Source organism: Cherax quadricarinatus, chromosome 100 (genome assembly GCF_038502225.1).
Source record: "Cherax quadricarinatus isolate ZL_2023a chromosome 100, ASM3850222v1, whole genome shotgun sequence".
In the NCBI taxonomy this organism is placed as follows: Eukaryota; Metazoa; Arthropoda; class Malacostraca; order Decapoda; family Parastacidae; genus Cherax; species Cherax quadricarinatus.
Window position 1 is genome coordinate 1,163,899 of NC_091391.1, and position 25,612 is coordinate 1,189,510.

At 42.4% G+C, this 25,612-nt stretch overlaps 1 protein-coding gene across 1 annotated transcript; it reads right to left on the reverse strand.

Annotated features, from left to right (window-relative positions):
• Positions 1–871: 871 nt before the first annotated feature.
• LOC128704670 (cytoplasmic dynein 2 intermediate chain 2) lies at positions 872–24,797 on the reverse strand. Its single transcript, XM_053799806.2, has 11 exons — positions 24,638–24,797; positions 21,804–21,882; positions 18,506–18,605; positions 17,247–17,371; positions 16,019–16,140; positions 14,859–14,971; positions 13,580–13,802; positions 8,215–8,377; positions 7,486–7,653; positions 2,781–2,989; positions 872–1,268 (listed from the first exon to the last, which is right to left on the reverse strand). The coding sequence occupies exons 1-11, from the start codon at positions 24,694–24,696 to the stop codon at positions 1,139–1,141; spliced, it is 1,491 nt and encodes a 496-aa protein (XP_053655781.2). The 5' UTR covers positions 24,697–24,797; the 3' UTR covers positions 872–1,138.
• Between the last annotated feature and the right edge of the window lie 815 nt (positions 24,798–25,612).

Genomic DNA, 25,612 nt, shown 5'->3' on the forward strand with positions numbered 1-25,612 from the left:
AGCGCTACACGAGTGAACATAGATCTACGTTTGGACAGTTTAAGAGTTAAATAAGCTATTTTATAATATTTCATTTGTTATTGTTGATTTTACACCAGTTCACTGTGCTAAAAATTATTTAATGGATTATTATTTACTACAGTATTAGGCAAACAAAATTTAATATGTAAATTTTGAACAGTGACATGATATTTAGATCAGTGATGCTACTGTATACTTAATATGGCTGCTTGGGATATTTTTTTCAACTGTTTTTTTCCAAATATTTTGTAAATATTTTTGCACTGTACATCTATTGCAGGTGGATACACAGCAAGATGTTTGTGATAAAGTTAATTTTAGAATCATTAGTCTTCCTCATCAATCATCACTACCCTGTTTCCTACCTTCATGGGGTCAGACAGTACAGTGGACCCCTGGTTAACGAACTTTTTTCATTCCAGTAGTATGTTCAGGTGCCAGTACTGACCGAATTTGTTCCCATAAGGAATATTGTGAAGTAGATTAGTCAATTTCAGACCCCCAAACATACACGTACAAATGCACTTACATAAATACACTTACATAATTGGTCGCATTTGGAGGTGATCGTTATGCGGGGGTCCACTGTATATGGTATTTAGTGGGGACAGTGATTTTAGATATGTCAAGTTCAGCAACCTCTCACAAAATATCTTTGTACATCTCATTCCAGTGTATTTGTATGTAAATGGATTGTACAGATCTTGTTCGCAAATAAAATATTTTACCATAGTTTGTATCACCTCATAATGACCAATGAAAACACAATTACAAACAACCCATGACTCAAGAAATCGTAATAACAACCCATTCTATGAGCTGTAGGTTAGGTAAGGTTCGTCAGGAAACAGGACAAGTGTTTCCTGACGTGGAGCTCTTGATCTAGGGAACTGGATCTATGCTCCAGTTCCCTGAAATGAGTCTGAATACCTTCCATCCCCCCCCCTCCAGGCACTTTATAATCCCCATGGGTTTAGCACTCTCCATGATTATAGTAATGTTAACAGTAAGCTGTTAATAACTGTACTTACAATGGTGGCACCATTGTTGTAATTCATAACAATTACACTCCCATATAAACATCAGATTTTGACTAGAATAAAGATTGCAAGCGCAACTAATCAACTATATTGTCTAAGAGTGTGTGGAGACTGGAGAGTTCGCTTGAGAGCGGTGACACAGCGTTGTTGGGCAAGTTCCACACACACACTCGGCCAAGTTGGTCACCACATGCCAGGACCTTCATGCTGTTGGAAAAACATTATTTATTAATAATGACAGGTCAGGTTAGGTAAGATCTGTTAGGAAACAGGACAGGTGTTTCCTGCTGGAGCTTTTGGCTATCTGACTGAGACCTTCCACTGGCTTACCAGTCCACCACTTTAAAAATTATTGTTATGATTATAACAGATTAATAATGACAGTAAATTGTATACATAAAGTTATAAGTTGGACTTTGATGCTTACAGCAATTTCAAAGAAAAAATCACACAAAATAACCTTATTTGTAAAAATAAATTACTAAAATATAGCTAAATCTTGTAATTAATACCAACTAGTATACATAACATGCAAGTATATTGCATGTAGTATATTGTGTGTGTATACACACTTGTCAGAGTTTCTTCTGAATTTCCTCCACTCGAGGATGATGCCTTGGTGCTGATAAAGGGCTCTTGATCCAAGGAAATAAATCTCCTTTTGTTTTTGGATCAAACTTTATAGCTTCTCATTATCCCAGGTGCTGCATGACCCTCTATGGGTTTAGCATTCAAGCATGAATGTAATTCTCAATTTCTTAGTATGGTAGCTTTTGCCCTTGTAGTATTTCCTTCCAATTTGATGAAAAAAAGAGTAGAGAAATGGGTTGGACGTATATCAACAACTGGTTTTCAGTAATACCCAAGAGTTCAAGAAAGGGTTGACTCTTACACCTCAACCCACTCATGGTACAGCGTGCAACTTTGCCACTGCTGCAAGTCGAGACAATACAAATAATGTCTGGATTAACAATAGCATGCTTTAATTCTTCTTTCAATAAACCAGCTGTATCCCACCGAGGCAAGGTAGTCCACAAGGAAAAATGAGTTTCTCTTAGCCCTATAATTAGTCTATAATTTACTCCCCTTTCTATCTATTGTGCCACTAAAACTACTCTCCCTACTTTCTACTACCACTACTACTTTCCAAAACCAGCCTTACCACTGCCACAACTTTTTTTGTTGGTCTCTTGGTCCCGTCCATCCCCTTCGCTTATATATACTGGCTCTCCTCGCTCTTTCATACTAGTGTGACTTTGTAGATGGTCCAAGTCTGACTGAAACATCTGTCGTAAGCTTCTCTCTCCTTGTGCGTGTTATTTGTGTATTGTTCCAGTCACGGTATTGTGGCTGTTTGTTCTTTACAGTCTGTGATGTGCCTCATATGCATGTTCACATATATAACTATACAGAAGTATGTTATTCCTCAAGATTTAAATGGCTCATATGGCACACATAGCTTTTGTTACATTAATATAAAAATACTGTCTAAAGAATCTAGCATTAGTGTATAAGAACACAGCTAGCATGTTAAAAAAAGTATTATCAGCTGATGGAAAATGCCTTGCATGATATAATGTATTCTGAAAACTGCAAGAATATAAAAATTAATAAACATTACCATAACTTCAATAGTCTAGACAAACCCGCTAAAATATTGTCTTATCAGTTCTGGCATAACTAATTCACTGACCTATATATAATATTAAAAATTCTTACTTCTTCTTGTTGAATTGTAAAACTGTTATTGGAGACGGTTTGGCAGCAGCTGGCAGAATCAAGAATGGCTGGCAGTTCTTTACACCCAAGTCATAGAGAGCAACCTCACCAGTTAAACGACCCACAGCCACCACCAGAGGACGAGACAGTGACCACCGGACACACGCTATCCCTTCTTCAGCATGTATTACACTCACTGGTTTGTTTGGCTGAAATAAATTACATACAATATATCACCTTCTTTCAATGAACCGGCCATATTCCACCAAGGCAGGGCAGCCCATAAAGAAAAACGAGGTCTCTCTTTTTAACTTTAGTAATGTATACAGAAGGAGTTACTAGCCTGGCATGTTAGTCCCCCTGATAATAATTATAATATTTACCTGGAGAGAGTTCCGGGGGTCAACACCCCCGCGGCCCGGTCTGTGACCAGGCCTCCTGGTGGATCAGAGCCTGATCAACCAGGCTCTTGCTGCTGGCTGCACGCAAAAAAACGTACGAGCCACAGCCTGGCTGGTCAGGAACCGACTTTAGGTGCTTGTCCAGTGCCAGCTTGAAGACTGCCAGGAGTCTGTTGGTAATCCCCCTTATGTATGCTGGGAGGCAGTTGAACAGTCTCGGGCCCCTGACACTTATTGTATGGTCTCCTAACGTGCTAGTGACACCCCTGCTTTTCATTGGGGGGATGTTGCATCGTCTGCCAAGTCTTTTGCTTTCGTAGTGAGTGATTTTCGTGTGCAAGTTCGGTACTAGTCCCTCTAGGATTATCCAGGTGTATATAATCATGTATCTCTCCCGCCTGCATTCCAGGGAATACAGGTTTAGGAACCTCAAGCGCTCCCAGTAATTGAGGTGTTTTATCTGCGTTATGCGCGCCATGAAGGTTCTCTGTGCATTTTCTAGGTCATCAATTTCACCTGCCTTGAAAGGTGCTGTTAGTGCGCAGCAATATTCCAGCCTAGATAGAACAAGTGACCTGAAGAGTGTCATCATGGGCTTGGCCTCCCTAGTTTTGAAGGTTCTCATTATCCATCCTGTCATTTTTCTAGCAGATGCGATTGATACAATGTTATGGTCCTTGAAGGTGAGATCCTCCGACATGATCACTCCCAGGTCTTTGACGTTGGTGTTTCGCTCTATTTTGTGGCCAGAATTTGTTTTGTACTCTGATGAAGATTTAATTTCCTCATGTTTACCATATCTGAGTAATTGAAATTTCTCATCGTTGAACTTCATATTGTTTTCTGCAGCCCACTGAAAGATTTGGTTGATGTCCGCCTGGAGCTTTGCAGTGTCTGCAATGGAAGACACTGTCATTTAGATTCGGGTGTCATCTGCAAAGGAAGACACGGTGCTGTGGCTGACATCCTTGTCTATGTCGGATATGAGGATGAGGAACAAGATGGGAGCGAGTACTGTGCCTTGTGGAACAGAGCTTTTCACCGTAGCTGCCTCGGACTTTACTCTGTTGACGACTACTCTCTGTGTTCTGTTAGTGAGGAAATTATAGATCCATCGACCGACTTTTCCTGTTATTCCTTTAGCACGCATTTTGTGCGCTATTACGCCATGGTCACACTTGTCGAAGGCTTTTGCAAAGTCTGTATATATTACATCTGCATTCTTTTTGTCTTCTAGTGCATTTAGGACCTTTTCGTAGTGATCCAATAGTTGAGACAGACAGGAGCGACCTGTTCTAAACCCATGTTGCCCTGGGTTGTGTAACTGATGGGTTTCTAGATGGGTGGTGATCTTGCTTCTTAGGACCCTTTCAAAGATTTTTATGATATGGGATGTTAGTGCTATCAGTGTGTAGTTCTTTGCTATTTACTACCACCTTTGTGGAGTGAGGCTATGTCTGTTGTTTTTAGTAACTGTGGGATGACCCCCGTGTCCATGCTCCCTCTCCATAGGATGGAAAAGGCTCGTGATAGGGGCTTCTTGCCCCTATGTACAAGGTATACAGATCATAGTTGACATCAATGACATACTACTATATAGAAGCCCCTTGTTATGTCCCCAGGATGCAACCAGGATTGCAACCAGGATTGCCCCCATGTACAAGGTATACAGATCATAGTCGACATCAATGACATACTACTATATAGAAGTCCCTTGTTATGTCCCCAGGATGCAACCCACACTAGTCCACTAACACCCAGGATGTGACCCATACCAGTCCACTAACACCCAGGATGTGACCCACACCAGTCCACTAACACCCAGGATATGACCCACACCAGTCCACTAACACCCAGGATGTGACCCACACCAGTCCATTAACACCCAGGATGTGACCCACACCAGTCCACTAACACCCAGGATGTGACCCACACCAGTCCACTAACACCCAGGATGTGACCCACACCAGTCCATTAATACGCAAGTACCTATTTTACTGATGGTGAACATGGACAACCAATGTAAGGAAATATGCCCGATGTTTCTACCCATGCTGGGAATCAAACCCAGACCCTTGCCGTGTGAAGCGAGAGCTTTAACCCATAGGCCACAGGGCTAAGGGCGTGCATGCTTATGTTATGTATAGGAGAATGCTAAGCTTGTATATTCTGTATATATCTGTCTAGAATATATCCCTATTTTCGTAATAGTAGTTTAAATAACTTGCTGAGAGGGTTGGTGAAAACATTTCAGAGACTGAGGACGACCAATCGATAATGTATTACCCTAGACTTTATAAGGCCTTATTTAATCTACCGTACACAAGAACATGTAGTGAGAACCAAACCATCAAAGTAAAAATGGGAAAACAACATAACAGTGATACCATCACCCACTAATCTGTGGGGGTAAATATACAGTGGACCCCCGCTTTACGATCAGCTCCCAATGTGACCAATTATGTAAGTGTATTTATGTAAGTGCGTTTGTACGTGTATGTTTGGGGGTCTGAAATGGACTAATCTACTTCACAATATTCCTTATGGGAACAAATTCGGTCAGTACTGGCACCTGAACATACTTCTGGAGTGAAATAATATCGTAAACCGGAGGTCCACTGTATATTACTAGTGAAGAACACCTTAATCTCTAATATAGGGGCTTAGGGAAAGTCTAAGTGTATATATATTGAGATCTACCCCTCTCAAAGTGAACAGATAATTATACTGTCCAACTGCCTTTCCAACCTTCTGATTTTAGAAGATATATATACAGTGGACCCCCGGTTAACGATATTTTTTCATTCCAGAAGTATGTTCAGGTGCCAGTACTGACCGAATTTGTTTCCATAAGGAATATTGTGAAGTAGATTAGTCCATTTCAGACCCCCAAACATACACGTACAAACGCACTTACATAAATACACTTACATAATTGGTCGCATTGGGAGGTGATCGTTAAGCGGGGGTCCACCGTATACAGAAGGGCCCCATTTGTATTGATCTTTGGTTCCTAGCCCTGAAAGGTCAGCTTTTTATCAATGTAGATTCCCAAGTACAGGTAGGAGCCTGTCCACTCAAGTTCTATATCCTGAATACGTAATCTATTCACAGGATCTGGTCCCTTGAACATCATTGCAAGAGATTTCTCGGCCGAGATCTTGAGGCCTAGTTCCTTGCAAGCAAAAATCACCATAGGTGGAAAAGAGCATTTTTTCATTACTGAATGCATCTCAAATGTTTAATGATTTGTTTACATTATCACATATTAACTGCTCATACTGCAAGACAAAAAAAAAGTAAAATAAATACACAGTATAAATATTTGATAAATTAGACACTTGTGTAACACTTGGGTTTACCTTGAGTTTACCTGGAGAGGGTTTCGGGGGTCAAGGCCCCCACGGCTCGGTCTGAGACCAGGCCTTTGGTGGCTTTATCAGTTATATACAAAGAAAAATGGTGACGATCAAGGGTTTGAGGTAAAGAGAGATGATAATCCCATTTTTTTTTTTTTTCAACAAGTCGGCCGTCTCCCACCGAGGCAGGGTGACCCACCGAGGCAGGGTGACCCACCAAGGCAGGGTGACCCACCGAGGCAGGGTGACCCAAAAAAGAAATAAAATCCCCAAAAAGAAAATACTTTCATCATCATTCAACACTTTCACCACACTCACACATTATCACTGTTTTTGCAGAGGTGCTCAGAACACAACAGTTTAGAAGCATACACATATAAAGATACACAACATATCCCTCCAAACTGCCATACCAGCAAGAAAAAATTGTAATAACGTTGGTAGAGTTGTTGGCAATATATTAGGTAAAAAAAGTTGTGCAACTCATGTGACATTTTATTGTGGCAATGTTTTAAAAAGTTGGACAAAGCTGGAAATGTTGCCACAATAAAATATTGCATTAGTTGCACATGTCCTTTTACTTAACAAAAAATTACCAAAAACGAAAGAGGAATAAAGTACATATGAAAAGAAAGAGCACAAAGAAGAAACCTAAATACAGTGGAGCCCCGCTTAACGATCACCTCCCAATGCGACCAATTATGTAAGCGTATTTATGTAAGTGCGTTTGTACGTGTATGTTTGGGGGTCTGAAATGGACTAATCTACTTCACAATATTCCTTATGAGAACAAATACTGTCAGTACTGGCACCTGAACATACTTCTGGAATGAAAAAATATCGTTAACCGGAGGTCCACTGTATTTACATTCACTGGAATGTAACCCCAATCGTAAGTCGAGGGTCACCTATTGGCAAATATAAACTTGCATGCACACAAATTACCTGAAGAATAGTGAAAAGTCGTATTTCATTATCTGAAGCTGCGGAGAGGATGGCATTCCGGTGATGAGGTGAAAACTGCGCAGTAATCACTCGTCCGGAGTGAGGAGCGAGGGTAGACGATACGCATCTCATTAACCCAACACCAGAGAATTCAACTCCAGATGGAACCTGTAAATAAACAGACATTTTACACAAGTTTCTTGACTCCAAAACAAATATAAATAAAAGAATCCATGGATAAGTCATTATAATATATATATAAATACCATTAAGTTACTGCAAGTGTTATATTATACCTGAATGCACTAGAAGAGTTATGATACAAGAAAGTTATACAAGTTATCGGCCATTTCCCACCGAGGTGGATGACCCAAAAAAGAAGAAACGCTTTCACCATCACTCACTCCATCACTGTCTTGCCAGAGGCGGGCCGATACTACAGTTCAAAACTGCATATATCTCCACCCATCCTTCAGAGTGCAGCCATTTTACTTAATAATAATAAATTTATTTAAGCATGATACAATGTTTATAAAAGGTGAATGACATTTGTGTGAACATGCAGAAAGCCCCTACATATGCACATCACCTCCAGGACTCAAGTCCAGCTAACAGGTTTCTCCGAAACCCTTCTCTAGAAATATTTAAGAGAATTAATTTGTATCTTCTTGTGTGAAAATAAAAGAAATATAGCACTGTATATGAAAATCAATAAAGATTTGTTATAACCTCAGAGGTAGCTGAGCACAGAAACAAGCTACCGCCTTCTGCTCCCAATACAAAGAGATTGGAATCTTCTGCGTTAAATGAAGCTGCAGTAATTCCAACACCACTTGAACCATCCATGTGTGTTCGGATTCCTCGAGGAGCATCTTGACCTTGAAGCATATAACTGAAAGGATAATTGCGGAAAACATCAGCACATGACAAGAAGTTGAACGAACTTCAAGTTTATTATTATTATAAAACTTTACCTTAACTACCTCGCATTAGTATTAATGTAAATAAAGATTTATTAAAAAGTTGTAATGAATGGTTTGAAAAACCGACAAGTTGAAGATTGAGACACTTATGCAACATATGGGAATCTTTATTCAGGAAACGTTTCGCCGCACTGTGTGGCGAAACGTTTCCTGAATAAAGATTCCCATATGTTGCATAAGTGTCTCAATATTAAAAAGTTAACCACTCGTATCATGTCTAGACTTAAGTAATTATTATGTACAGTGGACCCCCGGTTTACGATCAGCTCCCAATGCGACCAATTATGTAAGTGTATTTATGTAAGTGCGTTTGTACGTGTATGTTTGGGGGTCTGAAATGGACTAATCTACTTCACAATATTCCTTATGGGAACAAATTCGGTCAGTACTGGCACCTGAACATACTTCTGGAATGAAAAAATATCGTTAACCGGGGGTCCACTGTACTAGCTTTAGTCTGCCCGAAATACCCCGGCATAATAGTGACTTTCTTTGTACTTAACAAATCAAAATTGTAATTATACACTGTAACCTCTGCAAAGAAATAAAATTTTTATTCTTTATTCTTTTAACCGGGGATTCCTAACTTCAGGATACCTAAGCATTTTCATTGGGGTTCTGAAACCATAAAAAAATCACTTTATTGGTGACTAGAGTTTATTGTGATGTTCAGTTGTATACCAGAGAATTAACACCACGACCACTACTATAGCCAATAATTTAGGATGGGTCTTATGTTCGAATATACACATTCTATCCCCCGAGACCAACAGTAATGACTACTAAAAGGTAATTTACTTTCATTAGTTCTTTAATAAATAATTTACTGTCACATGATAAATTTTTATTTTATTTTATTAGCACACTGGCAGATTCCCACCAAGGCAGGGTGGCCCACCAAGGCAGGGTGGCCCGCCAAGGCAGGGTGGTCCACCAAGGCAGGGTGGTCCACCAAGGCAGGGTGGTCCACCAAGGCAGGGTGGTCCACCAAGGCAGGGTAGCCCGCCAAGGCAGGGTGGTCCACCAAGGCAGGGTGGTCCACCAAGGCAGGGTGGTCCGCCAAGGCAGGGTGGTCCGCCAAGGCAGGGTGGTCCACCAAGGCAGGGTGGCCCACCAAGGCAGGGTGGCCCGCCAAGGCAGGGTGGTCTGCCAAGGCAGGGTGGTCTGCCAAGGCAGGGTGGCCCACCAAGGCAGGGTGGCCCGCCAAGGCAGGGTGGTCCACCAAGGCAGGGTGGCCCACCAAGGCAGGGTGGCCCACCAAGGCAGGGTGGTCCACCAAGGCAGGGTGGCCTGCCAAGGCAGGGTGGTCCACCAAGGCAGGGTGGCCTGCCAAGGCAGGGTGGTCCACCAAGGCAGGGTGGTCCACCAAGGCAGGGTGGTCCACCAAGGCAGGGTGGTCCACCAAGGCAGGGTGGCCCACCAAGGCAGGGTGGTCCACCAAGGCAGGGTGGTCCACCAAGGCAGGGTGGTCCACCAAGGCAGGGTGGTCCACCAAGGCAGGGTGGCCCGCCAAGGCAGGGTGGTCCACCAAGGCAGGGTGGCCCACCAAGGCAGGGTGGTCTGCCAAGGCAGGGTGGCCCGCCAAGGCAGGGTGGTCCACCAAGGCAGGGTGGTCCACCAAGGCAGGGTGGTCCACCAAGGCAGGGTGGCCCACCAAGGCAGAGTGGTCCACCAAGGCAGGGTGGCCCACCAAGGCAGGGTGGTCCACCAAGGCAGGGTGGTCCACCAAGGCAGGGTGGTCCACCAAGGCAGGGTGGTCCACCAAGGCAGGGTGGTCCACCAAGGCAGGGTGGTCCACCAAGGCAGGGTGGTCCACCAAGGCAGGGTGGCCCACCAAGGCAGGGTGGTCCACCAAGGCAGGGTGGTCCACCAAGGCAGGGTGGTCTGCCAAGGCAGGGTGGTCCACCAAGGCAGGGTGGCCCACCAAGGCAGGGTGGCCCACCAAGGCAGGGTGGTCCACCAAGGCAGGGTGGCCCACCAAGGCAGGGTGGCCCGCCAAGGCAGGGTGGTCCACCAAGGCAGGGTGGCCCGCCAAGGCAGGGTGGTACACCAAGGCAGGGTGGTCCGCCAAGCCAGGGTGGTCCACCAAGGCAGGGTGGCCCACCAAGGCAGGGTGGCCCACCAAGGCAGGGTGGTCCACCAAGGCAGGGTGGTCCACCAAGGCAGGGTGGTCCGCCAAGGCAGGGTGGTCCGCCAAGGCAGGGTGGCCCGCCAAGGCAGGGTGGTCCGCCAAGGCAGGGTGGCCGACCAAGGCAGGGTGGCCCACCAAGGCAGGGTGGCCCGCCAAGGCAGCGTGGTCCACCAAGGCAGGGTGGTCCGCCAAGGCAGGGTGGTCCACCAAGGCAGGGTGGTCCGCCAAGGCAGGGTGGTCCACCAAGGCAGGGTGGTCCGCCAAGGCAGGGTGGTCCACCAAGGCAGGGTGGTCCACCAAGGCAGGGTGGCCCACCAAGGCAGGGTGGCCCACCAAGGCAGGGTGGTCCACCAAGGCAGGGTGGCCCACCAAGGCAGGGTGGCCCACCAAGGCAGGGTGGTCCACCAAGGCAGGGTGGCCCACCAAGGCAGGGTGGCCCACCAAGGCAGGGTGGCCCACCAAGGCAGGGTGGCCCACCAAGGCAGGGTGGCCCACCAAGGCAGGGTGGTCCACCAAGGCAGGGTGGCCCACCAAGGCAGGGTGGTCCACCAAGGCAGGGTGGCCCACTAAGGCAGGGTGGTCCACCAAGGCAGGGTGGCCCACCAAGGCAGGGTGGCCCACCAAGGCAGGGTGGCCCGCCAAGGCAGGGTGGCCCACCAAGGCAGGGTGGCCCACCAAGGCAGGGTGGCCCACCAAGGCAGGGTGGCCCACCAAGGCAGGGTGGTCTTCCAAGGCAGGGTGGTCCACCAAGGCAGGGTGGCCCACCAAGGCAGGGTGGCCCGCCAAGGCAGGGTGGCCCACCAAGGCAGGGTGGTCCGCCAAGGCAGGGTGGCCCACCAAGGCAGGGTGGCCTGCCAAGGCAGGGTGGTCCACCAAGGCAGGGTGGCCCACCAAGGCAGGGTGGCCCACCAAGGCAGGGTGGTCCACCAAGGCAGGGTGGTCCACCAAGGCAGGGTGGTCCACCAAGGCAGGGTGGCCTGCCAAGGCAGGGTGGTCCACCAAGGCAGGGTGGTCCACCAAGGCAGGGTGGTCCACCAAGGCAGGGTGGTCCACCAAGGCAGGGTGGTCCACCAAGGCAGGGTGGTCCACCAAGGCAGGGTGGTCCACCAAGGCAGGGTGGTCCACCAAGGCAGGATGGCCCGCCAAGGCAGGGTGGTCCACCAAGGCAGGGTGGCCCACCAAGGCAGGGTGGTCCGCCAAGGCAGGGTGGCCCGCCAAGGCAGGGTGGTCCACCAAGGCAGGGTGGTCCACCAAGGCAGGGTGGTCCACCAAGGCAGGGTGGCCCACCAAGGCAGAGTGGTCCACCAAGGCAGGGTGGCCCACCAAGGCAGGGTGGTCCACCAAGGCAGGGTGGTCCACCAAGGCAGGGTGGTCCACCAAGGCAGGGTGGTCCACCAAGGCAGGGTGGTCCACCAAGGCAGGGTGGTCCACCAAGGCAGGGTGGCCCACCAAGGCAGGGTCGTCCACCAAGGCAGGGTGGTCCACCAAGGCAGGGTGGTCCACCAAGGCAGGGTGGTCCACCAAGGCAGGGTGGCCCACCAAGGCAGGGTGGCCCACCAAGGCAGGGTGGCCCGCCATGTCCTGTCTTGGCTGTAAATTTTCAGCACGCTATTTACATCCCCTTTATTTATTCCTGTTTTTCATTTATACACCTCAATCATATCCCCCTAATTCTACGCCTTTCGAGAGAGTGCAGATTCAGGGCCCTTAGTCTATCCTCATAGGGAAGATTTCTGATACATGGGATCATCTTTGTCATCCTCCTCTGTATGTTTTCCAGAGCATTTATATCCATTCTGTAATACGGTGACCAGAACTGAGCAGCATAGTCTAAATGAGGCCTAACCAAGGATATATAGAGTTGAAGAACAACCTGAGGACTTCTATTATTTATACTTCTAGATATGAAGTCAAGGATTCTGTTAGCTTTATTGCCAACAAAAATGCATTGTTGTCTTGGTTTTAGATTACTGCTAACCAGAACTCCTAAATCCTTTTCGCAATCAGTAGTATTAAGATCTACATTATTTAGTTTATATGTGGCATGGTTATTTAACTGTCCAACATTTAGAACTTTGCATTTGTCAATATTAAACTGCATCTGGCACTTCTCTGACCATTGCATCAGTCTATTCAAATCATCCTGGTGTGCTCTAGTGTCCTCATTAGAATGAATTGGATGGCCTATTTTGGTGTCATCAGCAAATTTGCTTACGTTGCTATTTATTCCCTCATCTATGTCGTTTATGTAAATTGTGAACAACAACGGGCCCAACATTGACCCCTGAGGAACACCGCTTGTGACGTGCCAGTTTCAAGAGTTCTCTCCAAAAGAATAAAAAGGAACAATATCATGACTGGAACAATACACAAATAACGCACACATAGGCGAGAGAAACTTATGAGGATATTTTGGGTTATCTGTATACTGTTCTCTCCAAGTCCGGCCTCAGGCTAGACTGCTCACTATCTGTTCTACCAGACTTTCGCTGCCAGTAGCCTACAGGCCCACAAAGGCATCACAACTTGGCAGATTTCACACGTTCTGTAAATAATGATTCTTGTTTACTTGAAAAACTTCTATATTGTACACATTCTGACAAGGAAATTAGTTGGCAGTGCGCTCAACTCGCACACTGAGTGTCCGGGGTTCAAACCCCCGCATGGGTGGAAATGTTGGGCATGTTTTCTTACACCTACTGTCAGTGTTCACCTAGCAATAAGTAGGTACCTGGGTGTAAGTCACCTTACACCTGCTGTCAGTGTTCATCTAGCAGTAAGTAGATACCTGGGTGTTAAGTCACCTTACACCTGCTGTCCCTGTTCACCTAGAATTAAGTAGGAACCTGGGTGTCAGTCACTGTTGTGGGTCGCATCTCAGGTGATAGTAGTATACCTCAGATAGGTCTGGGGCTTTGAAATGAACTGAGGTAGGATAATAGTTCTTAGTCTGTAAAGTTTATTTGCATAAAAAACTTACCCTGATTTCAATGCTAACTGCTGCTTTGTGAGGTTCAGCCCCCACACCAGGATAAACCCACCACTTGTAGTAGCAACTAACGTACTCAATGTTCGAGATGCTGCCACTTCACCAGCAAGGTTATTGACCCAAGTGAGTGTTGTCACACTGCCGCCCCCACACTCTCCCACGTCTAGAGGAGTCACCTCCTCTGTATGTGACAGGTTATACACCAACACTTCTCCTGCAACAAAAGAAAACTAACATTCAAGTGGACAGCATCTGTATGTAAAGTAAAAGGACACAAGTGCAACTAATGTGACATTTTTAATGTGGCAACGTTTCGCTCTCCAGGAGCTTTGTCAAGCATCCATGCAATATCCTATGATAATATTTAAATAACATGATTGTCATATTTTGTTTTATACATTGCAGAACAGAGAAAAAAGCGCTGGAAAACTTCTAGCCTACAAATATTTTTTTATTGCACTAGCTGTCTCCCACTGAAGCAGGGTGACTTGCCTCAATGGGAGAAATGTAACATCCTCACTCATCATTCAGAGTACAGGTACTGTACTTCCCACCTCCAGGACTGTAACATTCTCACTCATCCTTCAGAGTGCAGGTACTGTACTTCCCACCTCCAGGACTGTAACATTCTCACTCATCCTTCAGAGTACAGGTACAGTACTTCCCACCTTCAGAACTGCAACATCTCCACTCATCCTTCAGAGTGCAGGCACTGTACTTTGCACCTCCAGGACTCAAGTCCAGCCAACCATTTTCCCTGAATCCCTTCATAAATGCTCACAATCCAACAGCACATCATCATAAAAGCCACTTGTCTTCACTCACTCCTAACATGCTCACACAAGTCTCATGGAGGTCCAACAAGCCTGTCAGTCTCAATAAAAAAATTATCATTTGTAATTATCTAAAATCATCTTATTTTTAATTATGTACTGTAATTTTGCAAATAAAGAATTGTATTTTTTTGTATTTATAATGAGAATCCAACTCCACTAAATAGGGGCTTTTTAAGTATTTAGCTTTAAATTTCCTCTTTGCTTTTATACTTAGTACCGTATGTACCAAAATGCACCGAATGCTAGTGGCTTTCTTTTGTGCCTAACACTCTGTTAATACATATAAACTACATTGCCTGTATAATGCAGAAATGAAATAAATTAACTGTATTATATTATTATTATGTGTGCTCAAATTTTTAAATAAATAAATAAATAAATAAATAAATAAATAAATTAGTAGTAAGGTTAGGTGGTAGTTGAAACATACGCACCGTTGAATGTTCCAACAGCAAACACAGCTGGATTATTGGGGTGGAACGCCAAGGATAAGACACAAGATGATGTTTCAATTACTCTCTCTGGCTGGTTAGCATCAAAGTCATTCCTGTTAGCATTCAGAAACAATTAGTCCAAAAAATCTGACTATTATGGTTTTATTATATTCATGAAATTATTTGTGTAGTAATTTCAAAGGTGTAGTTATATTTCTGTTACTAAATTTAGCATAATCATTAATAATTTAATCTATGTAATATTTTTTTCAGGGCCTCTCCAGGCAAATTCTTTACCAACTCTTATATTTATGTGACCTACTTTCGAAACTACTTCCTCCAGCCTCGTTTATTACTACCCCTCCCTTTTCCTTTTTTAGTTACATTACCCCACTTATTACATTGTACACTTGATTTCTTGTCAGGGCTGGATTAAGGCATGGGCTTTAGGCTCTGTAGCCCAGGGGCCTCCACCAGCTGGAGGTCCTCCACGGGTTGCAGCCCAGGGGCCTCCACCAGCTGGAGGTCCTCCAGGGGTTGCAGCCCAGGGGCCTCCACCAGCTGGAGGTCCTCCATGGGTTGCAGCCCAGGGTCCTCCACCAGCTGGAGGTCCTCCACAGGTTGCAGCCCAGGGTCCTCCACCAGCTGGAGGTCCTCCAGGGGTTGCAGCCCAGGGGCCTCCACCAGCTGGAGGTCCTCCAGGGGTTGCAGCCCAGGGGCCTCCACCAGCTGGAGGTCCTCCAGGGGTTGCAGCCCAGGGGCCTCCACCAGCTGGAGGTCCTCCAGGGGTTTTAGCCCAGGGGCCTCCACCAGCTGGAGGTCCTCCAGGGGTTGCAGCCCAGAGGCCTCCACCAGCTGGAGGTCCTCCAGGGGTTTCAGCCCAGGGGCCTTCACCAGCTGGTGGTCCATCAGTATTGATCATTTAACGGAAATAAAGAACAACTACAGTGGACCCCCGCTTTACGATCAGCTCCCAATGCGACCAATTATGTAAGTGTATTTATGTAAGTGCATTTGTACGTGTATGTTTGGGGGTCTGAAATGGACTAATATACTTCACAATATTCCTTATGGGAACAAATTCGTTCAGTAATGGCACCTGAACATACGTCTGGAATGAAATAATATCGTAAGCCGGGGGTCCACTGTATGTATATTACCTATTTATATTCCAGACGGCCACGGAACCCTTGTGATCGCACCAGTCATCATGGTCCTTCGACCCGTACGACACTCCAATAACCGAGCCAGTACAACTCCAGCTGATACATGTCACTACTCCCTGCAAGAACAATCTTATACACTAATATCATTCTTATTACTACTATTTAGACTATCCTTAGTTTAGAAAAAAAAATTTGAATTTGAAATTATTTCTAAATTTTCAGAATTTTTTTCTTTATCCGAACAAAAGTAAAAATTCAAGGTTAAATAATGCCCATGTGACATGTTCATTATTTAATAACTAAAACATTAAGAAATGTGAATTTTTCCTTCTATTCAAACTGCATAAATTGCATAAGGATTATGAATTAATCGATCATTTTATTTTTTCTTAGTTTTTTGGAGTAAATTCATTTCAGTGAATGTGCGACAAGGTCATTTTTTTGGTAAACATTTTTCAAGAAACTTGGAACTTGTTAAGTCTCTGCAAGGCGTAAGTTTAGCTGAAATGTTCTGCATAACCATGAGCTTTCTCCATGCAGTCAAGTGTCGCCCATTTCTGTATAAACAACATGTCATGTGGAAATATATCTTGAATTTGAACTGAATTTGAATTTGAAAAATATCCCTGTTTGGTTACAGTGAACTTGGTGTAAAATGAACAAAATAGGGATACTCTTCAAATTCAAATTCAAAGTACATGTACATATATTTCCACATGATACATTGTATAAACAATGGGTAACACTAGAATGTAAGTTGAAAGTCCATAGGTCAGGAATATTCCTACTGTATAAAGTGAAGGACACCTCTGCCTGTATAGTATACCTCTTAAAATAAAGAATAATTAGGCACAATACTGTGACTGGAACAATACACAAATAACCTGCACATAGGACAATAAAACGTATGATAACGCTTCGGCCCTTAACCCTTAAACTGTCCAAACGTAGATCTACATTTGCGTACGTAGCGCTCCGACCTTGATTTTCTCCATAAGAAAGCATGTAAAACAAAACGTAGATATATGTTCGCGAGCGAACATATATACGTTTGGACTGTATAAGGGTTAAAGTGCTATGGTCCCCTTGTTCACTCTGTTGTGTGTAGACTTCGCTGATTACTTGTAATCCCAGTTGTAAGAAGTATCTACCAATCATTAGGCCTAATAACTATGTATTAGTGCGATCAAATTTATTCTATATTGAATAAGTTTATGCTCACCTCAGGATGCAACAGATTCCAGCGTAGTGTATGTAACAGCTTAACCCCTATAGATTCTTCTTCCTTTGCAACAGAGTAGCCATGGAAGGCACGACTTCTATTTTGTCTCTCTAGTTCTCGAATAACTGAAAATAAATTAGACTAAATATTTTTGTGACTGAATTATCACTCTCCTTGTATGTATACTCACATACGCTCACAGTACATGCACACTCATACAGTATACTCACACATGCTTACTATACTTACACACCCATATCAAGTACAGGAGGGACCCACATATATAGCACTTATTTTCGGTGTAAGATGTTTTCACCAGCTTTCAATGGAGCTATTGTTCCACCCACCAATGACAATCGCCAGTGGGTGGTACATAATGAATACATAATGGCTCAATTTGAAGCCAACATAAAATATGGAACACCGAAAAGGAGATGCTGTATATGTAGGGCGTTCCTATATATTACTCACACAAGAAAAACAAAACAGAGGGTTTAAGAAACAAGAGAGACAAAAGATGTTTTCAAACATTTAGCAAAATAAAGCCCTGGAAATTTTAAAATACGATATGTAAAGAATGACCAAAAATTTTAGAAATGCCACCATTCATAGATAAGGAAAATGAGGAGACATACTCACACACAAATTTAAAAGGCAGCATGGCCCAAAGAAGGCAATACTATCACAACACTCATTAAATCATTGGATTGCCAGAGGTGAGCTGATATTCCTGTCCTACGACCTACAGAACTGCAACATCCTCACTCATCCTTCAGAGTACAGGTACAGTACTTTCCCTTGAATTCCTTCATAAACATTACCTTGCTCATACTCCAACAGCACCTGAAGTCATAAAAACCACATACTTCCACTCACTATGACCTATTGTGCTTACACAATTTTAAATACACATGCATACGAAAAATTTAACAAGACAAGACACAATAAGAATTGCTACACTGCGGCAACTTTAAGTACTGTAAAAAAGATCCAGTGGGTAACTACAGTATATATACAGTGGAACCTCAAATATCGAACTTTCTTCGGTCCAGAAGGCTGTTCGAGTGCCACTACCGAACGAATTTATTCCCATCAGGAATAATGTAAATTAGATTAGTCCATTTAAGACCCTCAAAAATACACTTATAAAAGCACTTACAAAAATACACTTACATAATTGGTTGAGTTGGGAGAAGTTCGATTTTTGAGGTTCCACTGTATTAAACACATATTTCACATACATTTTAAGAGAAACTTACCTTTCGGAGCCATACTCTTCAAGAACGCCGCTAGGGACACTTCATCATATTCTCGGTGATCCAAATTTCGGGCTTCTTCTTCCTCTGTTTGGGTCCCAACCTATAAATCACAATTAAAACATCCCATCATATCGTACATTTATTATTTGAAATAATACAAAATTAACACAATTTGACAGACATTTTTTGTTCTTGTTCATCATGAACAGGAAGAGAAATGTTTTACATATACAGTGGACCCCCGCATAACGATTACCTCCGAATGCGACCAATTATGTAAGTGTATTTATGTAAGTGCGTTTGTACATGTATGTTTGGGGGTCTGAAATGGACTAATCTACTTCACAATATTCCTTATGGGAACAAATTCGGTCAGTACTGGCACCTGAACATACTTCTGGAGTGAAAAAATATCGTTAACCGGAGGTCCACTGTATGTGTTTATGACAACAACTTCTTGAGTGTAAAACTTTCCTTCTCTTGTGGCCCGAAATGCACCACACGCTAGTGGCCTGAGTTAGATTTTTTATTTCAGCACGGTACAATGTTTGTATGATATGATGGATATTGGCAGTTTGGAGGGATATGTTGTGTATCTTTATATGTGTATGCTTCTAAACTGTTGTATTCGGAGCACCTCTGCAAAAACAGTGATAATGTGCGAGTGTGGTGAAAGTGTTGAATGATGATGAAGGTATTTTCTTTTTGGGGATTTTATTTCTTTTTTGGGTCACCCTGCCTCGGTGGGTCACCCTGCCTCGGTGGGTCACCCTGCCTCGGTGGGTCACCCTGCCTCGGTGGGTCACCCTGCCTCGGTGGGTCACCCTGCCTCGGTGGGTCACCCTGCCTCGGTGGGTCACCCTGCCTCGGTGGGTCACCCTGCCTCGGTGGGTCACCCTGCCTCGGTGGGTCACCCTGCCTCGGTGGGAGACGGCCGACTTGTTGAAAAAAAGAAAAAAAAAAAAACAATGTTTGTAAAGAGACAAGTTATATTTTAAGTCCACATGCAAAAAGCCCCTTAGTATGTAGAGCATTTTGGGCAAACTTAAGGCTAACTTAAGATTAATAGGGCAATAACTAATCAACTGCTGATATATACAGTAGTACCTCGAGTTTCATACTGCTCCCAACTTGAACAATTATGTAAGTGTATTATTGTAAGTGTTTTTGTAAGTATATTTTCTGGGGTCTGAAAAAGACTAACTTAATTTACATTATTCCTTATGGGAACAAATTTGTTCGATAACAGCACTCGAACAGCTTTCTGGAACGAATTATGGCCGAAACTCAGGGTACCACTGTATAGGGGCTATTTGTGAATTGCTTCAGTCATGGTATTGTACCTCTTTATTACATGTAAACTACAGTTTGTATACTACACAAAAAAATAAAGTTGTTTGTTGTTTTAATATGTACATGAATGATAAGCAAACAGTAGATCTTTAAGAGGAACAATCAATACAGAATTAAAGTTCCAGGTATTAAGTAAAGCATTAGGTTTGGTCTGCCCGAAGATAAGATAAGATAAGATTTCGTTCGGATTTTTAACCCCGGAGGGTTAGCCACCCAGGATAACCCATGAAAGTCAGTGCGTCATCGAGGACTGTCTAACTTATTTCCATTGGGGTCCTTAATCTTGTCCCCCAGGATGCGACCCACACCAGTCCACTAACACCCAGGTACCTATTTGCTGCTAGGTGAACAGGACAACAGGTGTAAGGAAACGTGTCGAAATGTTTCCACCCGCCGGGAATCGAACCCGGACCCTCCGTGTGTGAAGCGGGAGCTTTAGCCACCAGGCCACCGGGCCACCACATCAGGCCACCGGGCCACCTCGGCATGATAGTAACTTTCTTTGCACTAAGCAAATTAATATTGTATTATTATTATTATTATAATCAAGGGGGAAGCGCTAAACTCGGGGGATTATACAGTACCTGGGGGGGGGGATGTGGAAGGCATTCAGGCTTAATTCAGGGAACTGGAGCACAGATCCAATTCCCTAAATCAAGAGCCCCTCACCAACATCAAGTAGTCTTCCTTGAGGGGATTTATATTGTAATTACACATTATAATCTATGCAAGGAAATAAACTCCTTAATCCTTAAAGAAATTTAGACCTGATTGTAGATGAATGGTTCCGAGAACTGACATGAGAGTAAGACACATGTGCAACATCTGGGTATCTTTATTGTAGACGTTTCGCCATCCAGTGGCGTGTTTGATAGGAGTGAATGGAGACAAATGGTTTTTAATACTTGACGTGCTGTTGGAGTGTGAGCAAAGTAACATTTATGAAGGGATTCAGGGAAACCGGCAGGCCGGACTTGAGTCCTGGAGATGGGAAGTACAGTGCCTGCACTCTGAAGGAGGGGTGTTAATGTTGCAGTTTAAAAACTGTAGTGTAAAGCACCCTTCTGGCAAGACAGTGATGGAGTGAATGATGGTGAAAGTTTTTCTTTTTCGGGCCACCCTGCCTTGGTGGGAATCGGCCGGTGTGATAATAATAATAATAACTTGAATTTGTATTGATAAAGCCACTGGATGGCGAAACGTCTACAATAAAGATACCCAGATGTTGCACATGTGTCTTACTCTCATCTTGTCGGTATTATATACCATTCGTACAGAACTGACATGTTGATAAATTAGACACATGTGCAACTTCCACATTGGTCAAATGTGACACCACCTACAACTGCTGCACCTCTCCTGCCTACAGTATATAAGCTACTTCTCCACAGATATGCTGTATTCTTTTCAAGATTGATGGACTGACTACATCGACTCAAGGTTGAGGGACTGATTACCTCGTTCTCCTCCTGTTCTTCACCATTCTCCTTTGTATGGACTGATGAAGCCACTGTGTGACGAAACATTTCCTCAATAAAGATACCCAAGAGTTGCACATGTGTCTAATTTATCAAATTTAGACCTGATTAATTACGAAGGGGAAAACTCTACATAAGGGTAAGTTAATGGGGGCTCTGGTGGCCTGGTGGTTAACGCTCTCGCTTCACACAGCGAGGGTCCGGGTTCGATTCCCAGCCAGAGTAGAAACATTGGACGTGTTTCATTCCACCAGTTGTCTATTTTCCCCATCAGTAAAATGGGTACCTGGGTGTTAGTCGACTGGTGTGGGTCGCATCCTGGGACACTGACCTAATTTGCCTGACATGCGGAGCATAACAAGGGGCTTTCTATATAGTAGTATGTCACTGTTGTCAGCTAGGACTGTATGCCATGTACATGTACTTGTAGGAAATAAAGATATTATTATTATTATTAACGGGGATACCTCGGCTTGCTCCACAACCTGACATTCTCTTTCTTGCTGGACAATATCATCTGTTTGTGTGCTCCCCGCTTCTAATGACCTGCAAAAAAAGAATTTATGACAGTATCAATAATTATAATTGTAGAAGTAGTGGCAGTTGTAGATTATCATTATAATAAGTGAAGCGCTAAACCTACAAGGGTCATACAATGCAGAGTGGCAGTAGTAGAAATAGTAGTAGCAGTATTAGCATTAGTAGTAGAGGTCGACGGTCATTAATCCAGCATCGTTGAAGCCTGACAAGATAGTGATGGTGAAAGTACGAGTATGTGTAGATAAGATTTCATTTGGATTTTTAACCCTGGAGGGTGAACAGGACAACAGGTGTAAGGAAACACGTCGAAATGTTTCCACCCTGCCAGGAATCGAACCCGGACCCTCCGTGTGTGAAGCTTAGTTTTATTCAGAAAAATACAATAAGACTTAGAGTTCTTAATGATTGTCAGATATAAACTGTCAGATTTAAACTGTCAGATATAAACTGTCAGATATAAACTGTCAGATATAAACTGTCAGATATAAACTGTCAGATATAAACTGTCAGATATAAAGTGTCAGATATAAACTGACAGATATAAAGTGTCAGATATAAACTGTCAGATATAAACTGTCAGATATAAACTGTCAGATATAAACTCAGATATAAACTGTCAGATATAAAGTGTCAGATATAAAGTGTCAGATATAAACTGTCAGATATAAACTCAGATATAAACTGTCAGATATAAAGTGTCAGATATAAAGTGTCAGATATAAACTGTCAGATATAAACTGTCAGATATAAACTGTCGACTATAATCTGTCAGATATAAACTGTCAGATATAAACTGTCAGATATAAACTGTCAGATATAAACTGTCAGATATAAACTGTCGACTATAATCTGTCAGATATAAACTGTCAGATATAAACTGTCAGATATAAACTGTCGACTATAATCTGTCAGATATAAACTGTCAGATATAAACTGTCAGATATAAACTGTCAGATATAAACTGTCAGATATAAACTGTCAGATATAAACTGTCAGATATAAACTGTCAGATATAAACTGTCAGATATAAACTGTCAGATATAAACTGTCAGATATAAACTGTCATATATAAACTGTCAGATATAAACTGTCAGATATAAACTGTCAGATATAAACTGTCAGATATAAACTGTCATATAAACTGTCAGATATAAACTGTCAGATATAAACTGTCAGATATAAACTGTCAGATATAAACTGTCATATAAACTGTCAGATATAAACTGTCAGATATAAACTCAGATATAAACTGTCAGATATAAACTGTCAGATATAAACTGTCAGATATAAACTGTCAGATATAAACTGTCAGATATAAAGTGTCAGATATAAAGTGTCAGATATAAACTGTCAGATATAAAGTGTCAGATATAAAGTGTCAGATATAAACTGTCAGATATAAACTGTCAGATATAAACTCAGATATAAACTGTCAGATATAAACTGTCAGATATAAAGTGTCAGATATAAACTGTCAGATATAAAGTGTCAGATATAAACTGTCAGATATAAACTGTCAGATATAAACTGTCAGATATAAACTCAGATATAAACTGTCAGATATAAACTGTCAGATATAAACTGTCAGATATAAACTGTCAGATATAAACTCAGATATAAACTGTCAGATATAAAGTGTCAGATATAAAGTGTCAGATATAAACTGTCAGATATAAACTGTCAGATATAAACTGTCGACTATAATCTGTCAGATATAAACTGTCAGATATAAACTGTCAGATATAAACTGTCAGATATAAACTGTCAGATATAAACTGTCAGATATAAACTGTCGACTATAATCTGTCAGATATAAACTGTCATATAAACTGTCAGATATAAACTGTCAGATATAAACTGTCGACTATAATCTGTCAGATATAAACTGTCAGATATAAACTGTCAGATATAAACTGTCAGATATAAACTGTCAGATATAAACTGTCAGATATAAACTGTCGACTATAATCTGTCAGATATAAACTGTCAGATATAAACTGTCAGATATAAACTGTCAGATATAAACTGTCAGATATAAACTGTCAGATATAAAGTGTCAGATATAAACTGTCAGATATAAACTGTCAGATATAAACTGTCAGATATAAACTGTCAGCTATAAACTGTCACTGTCAGATATAAACTGTCGATAAACTGTCAGATATAAACTGTCAGATATAAACTGTCAGATATAAACTGTCAGATATAAACTGTCATTTAAAGATATAAACTGTCAGATATAAACTGTCAGATATAAACTGTCAGATATAAACTGTCATTTAAAGATATAAACTGTCAGATATAAACTGTCAGATATAAACTGTCAGATATAAACTGTCAGATATAAACTGTCAGATATAAACTGTCAGATATATATACACTGTCAGATATAAACTGTCAGATATAAACTGTCAGATATAAACTGTCAGATATAAACTGTCAGATATAAACTGTCAGATATAAACTGTCAGATATAAACTGTCAGATATAAACTGTCAGATATAAACTGTCAGATATAAACTGTCAGATATAAACTGTCATATAAACTGTCAGATATAAACTGTCAGATATAAACTGTCAGATATAAACTGTCAGATATAAACTGTCAGATATAAACTGTCAGATATAAACTGTCAGATATAATCTGTCAGATATAAACTGTCAGATATAAACTGTCAGATATAAACTGTCAGATATAAACTGTCAGATATAAACTGTCAGATATAAACTGTCAGATATAATCTGTCAGATATAAACTCACTGTTCAGTCTTCCAGGTGGAGGTGAAGCTGACACAACTTTCATTATGTTTGGAAAACATTGTAACGTTATGTGGAATGTGTTGTTGTTGTTGGTTTATAGGGCCACCATAACCTGTACTGTATTATTGTTGGTTTATAGGGCCACCATAACCTGTACTGTATTATTGTTGGTTTATAGGGCCACCATAACCTGTACTGTATTATTGTTGGTTTATAGGGCCACCATAACCTGTACTGTATTATTGTTGGTTTATAGGGCCACCATAACCTGTACTGTATTGTTGTTGGTTTATAGGGCCACCATAACCTGTACTGTATTATTGTTGGTTTATAGGGCCACCATAACCTGTACTGTATTATTGTTGGTTTATAGGGCCACCATAACCTGTACCGTATTATTGTTGGTTTATAGGGCCACCATAACCTGTACTGTATTGTTGTTGGTTTATAGGGCCACCATAACCTGTACTGTATTGTTGTTGGTTTATAGGGCCACCATAACCTGTACTGTATTATTGTTGGTTTATAGGGCCACCATAACCTGTACTGTATTATTGTTGGTTTATAGGGCCACCATAACCTGTACCGTATTATTGTTGGTTTATAGGGCCACCATAACCTGTACTGTATTGTTGTTAGTTTATAGGGCCACCATAACCTGTACTGTATTATTGTTGGTTTATAGGGCCACCATAACCTGTACTGTATTATTGTTGGTTTATAGGGCCACCATAACCTGTACTGTATTGTTGTTGGTTTATAGGGCCACCATAACCTGTACCATATTGTTGTTAGTTTATAGGGCCACCATAACCTGTACTGTATTGTTGTTGGTTTATAGGGCCACCATAACCTGTACCGTATTATTGTTGGTTCATAGGGCCACCATAACCTGTACCGTATTATTGTTGGTTTATAGGGCCACCATAACCTGTACTGTATTGTTGTTCTTTTATAGGGCCACCATAACCTGTA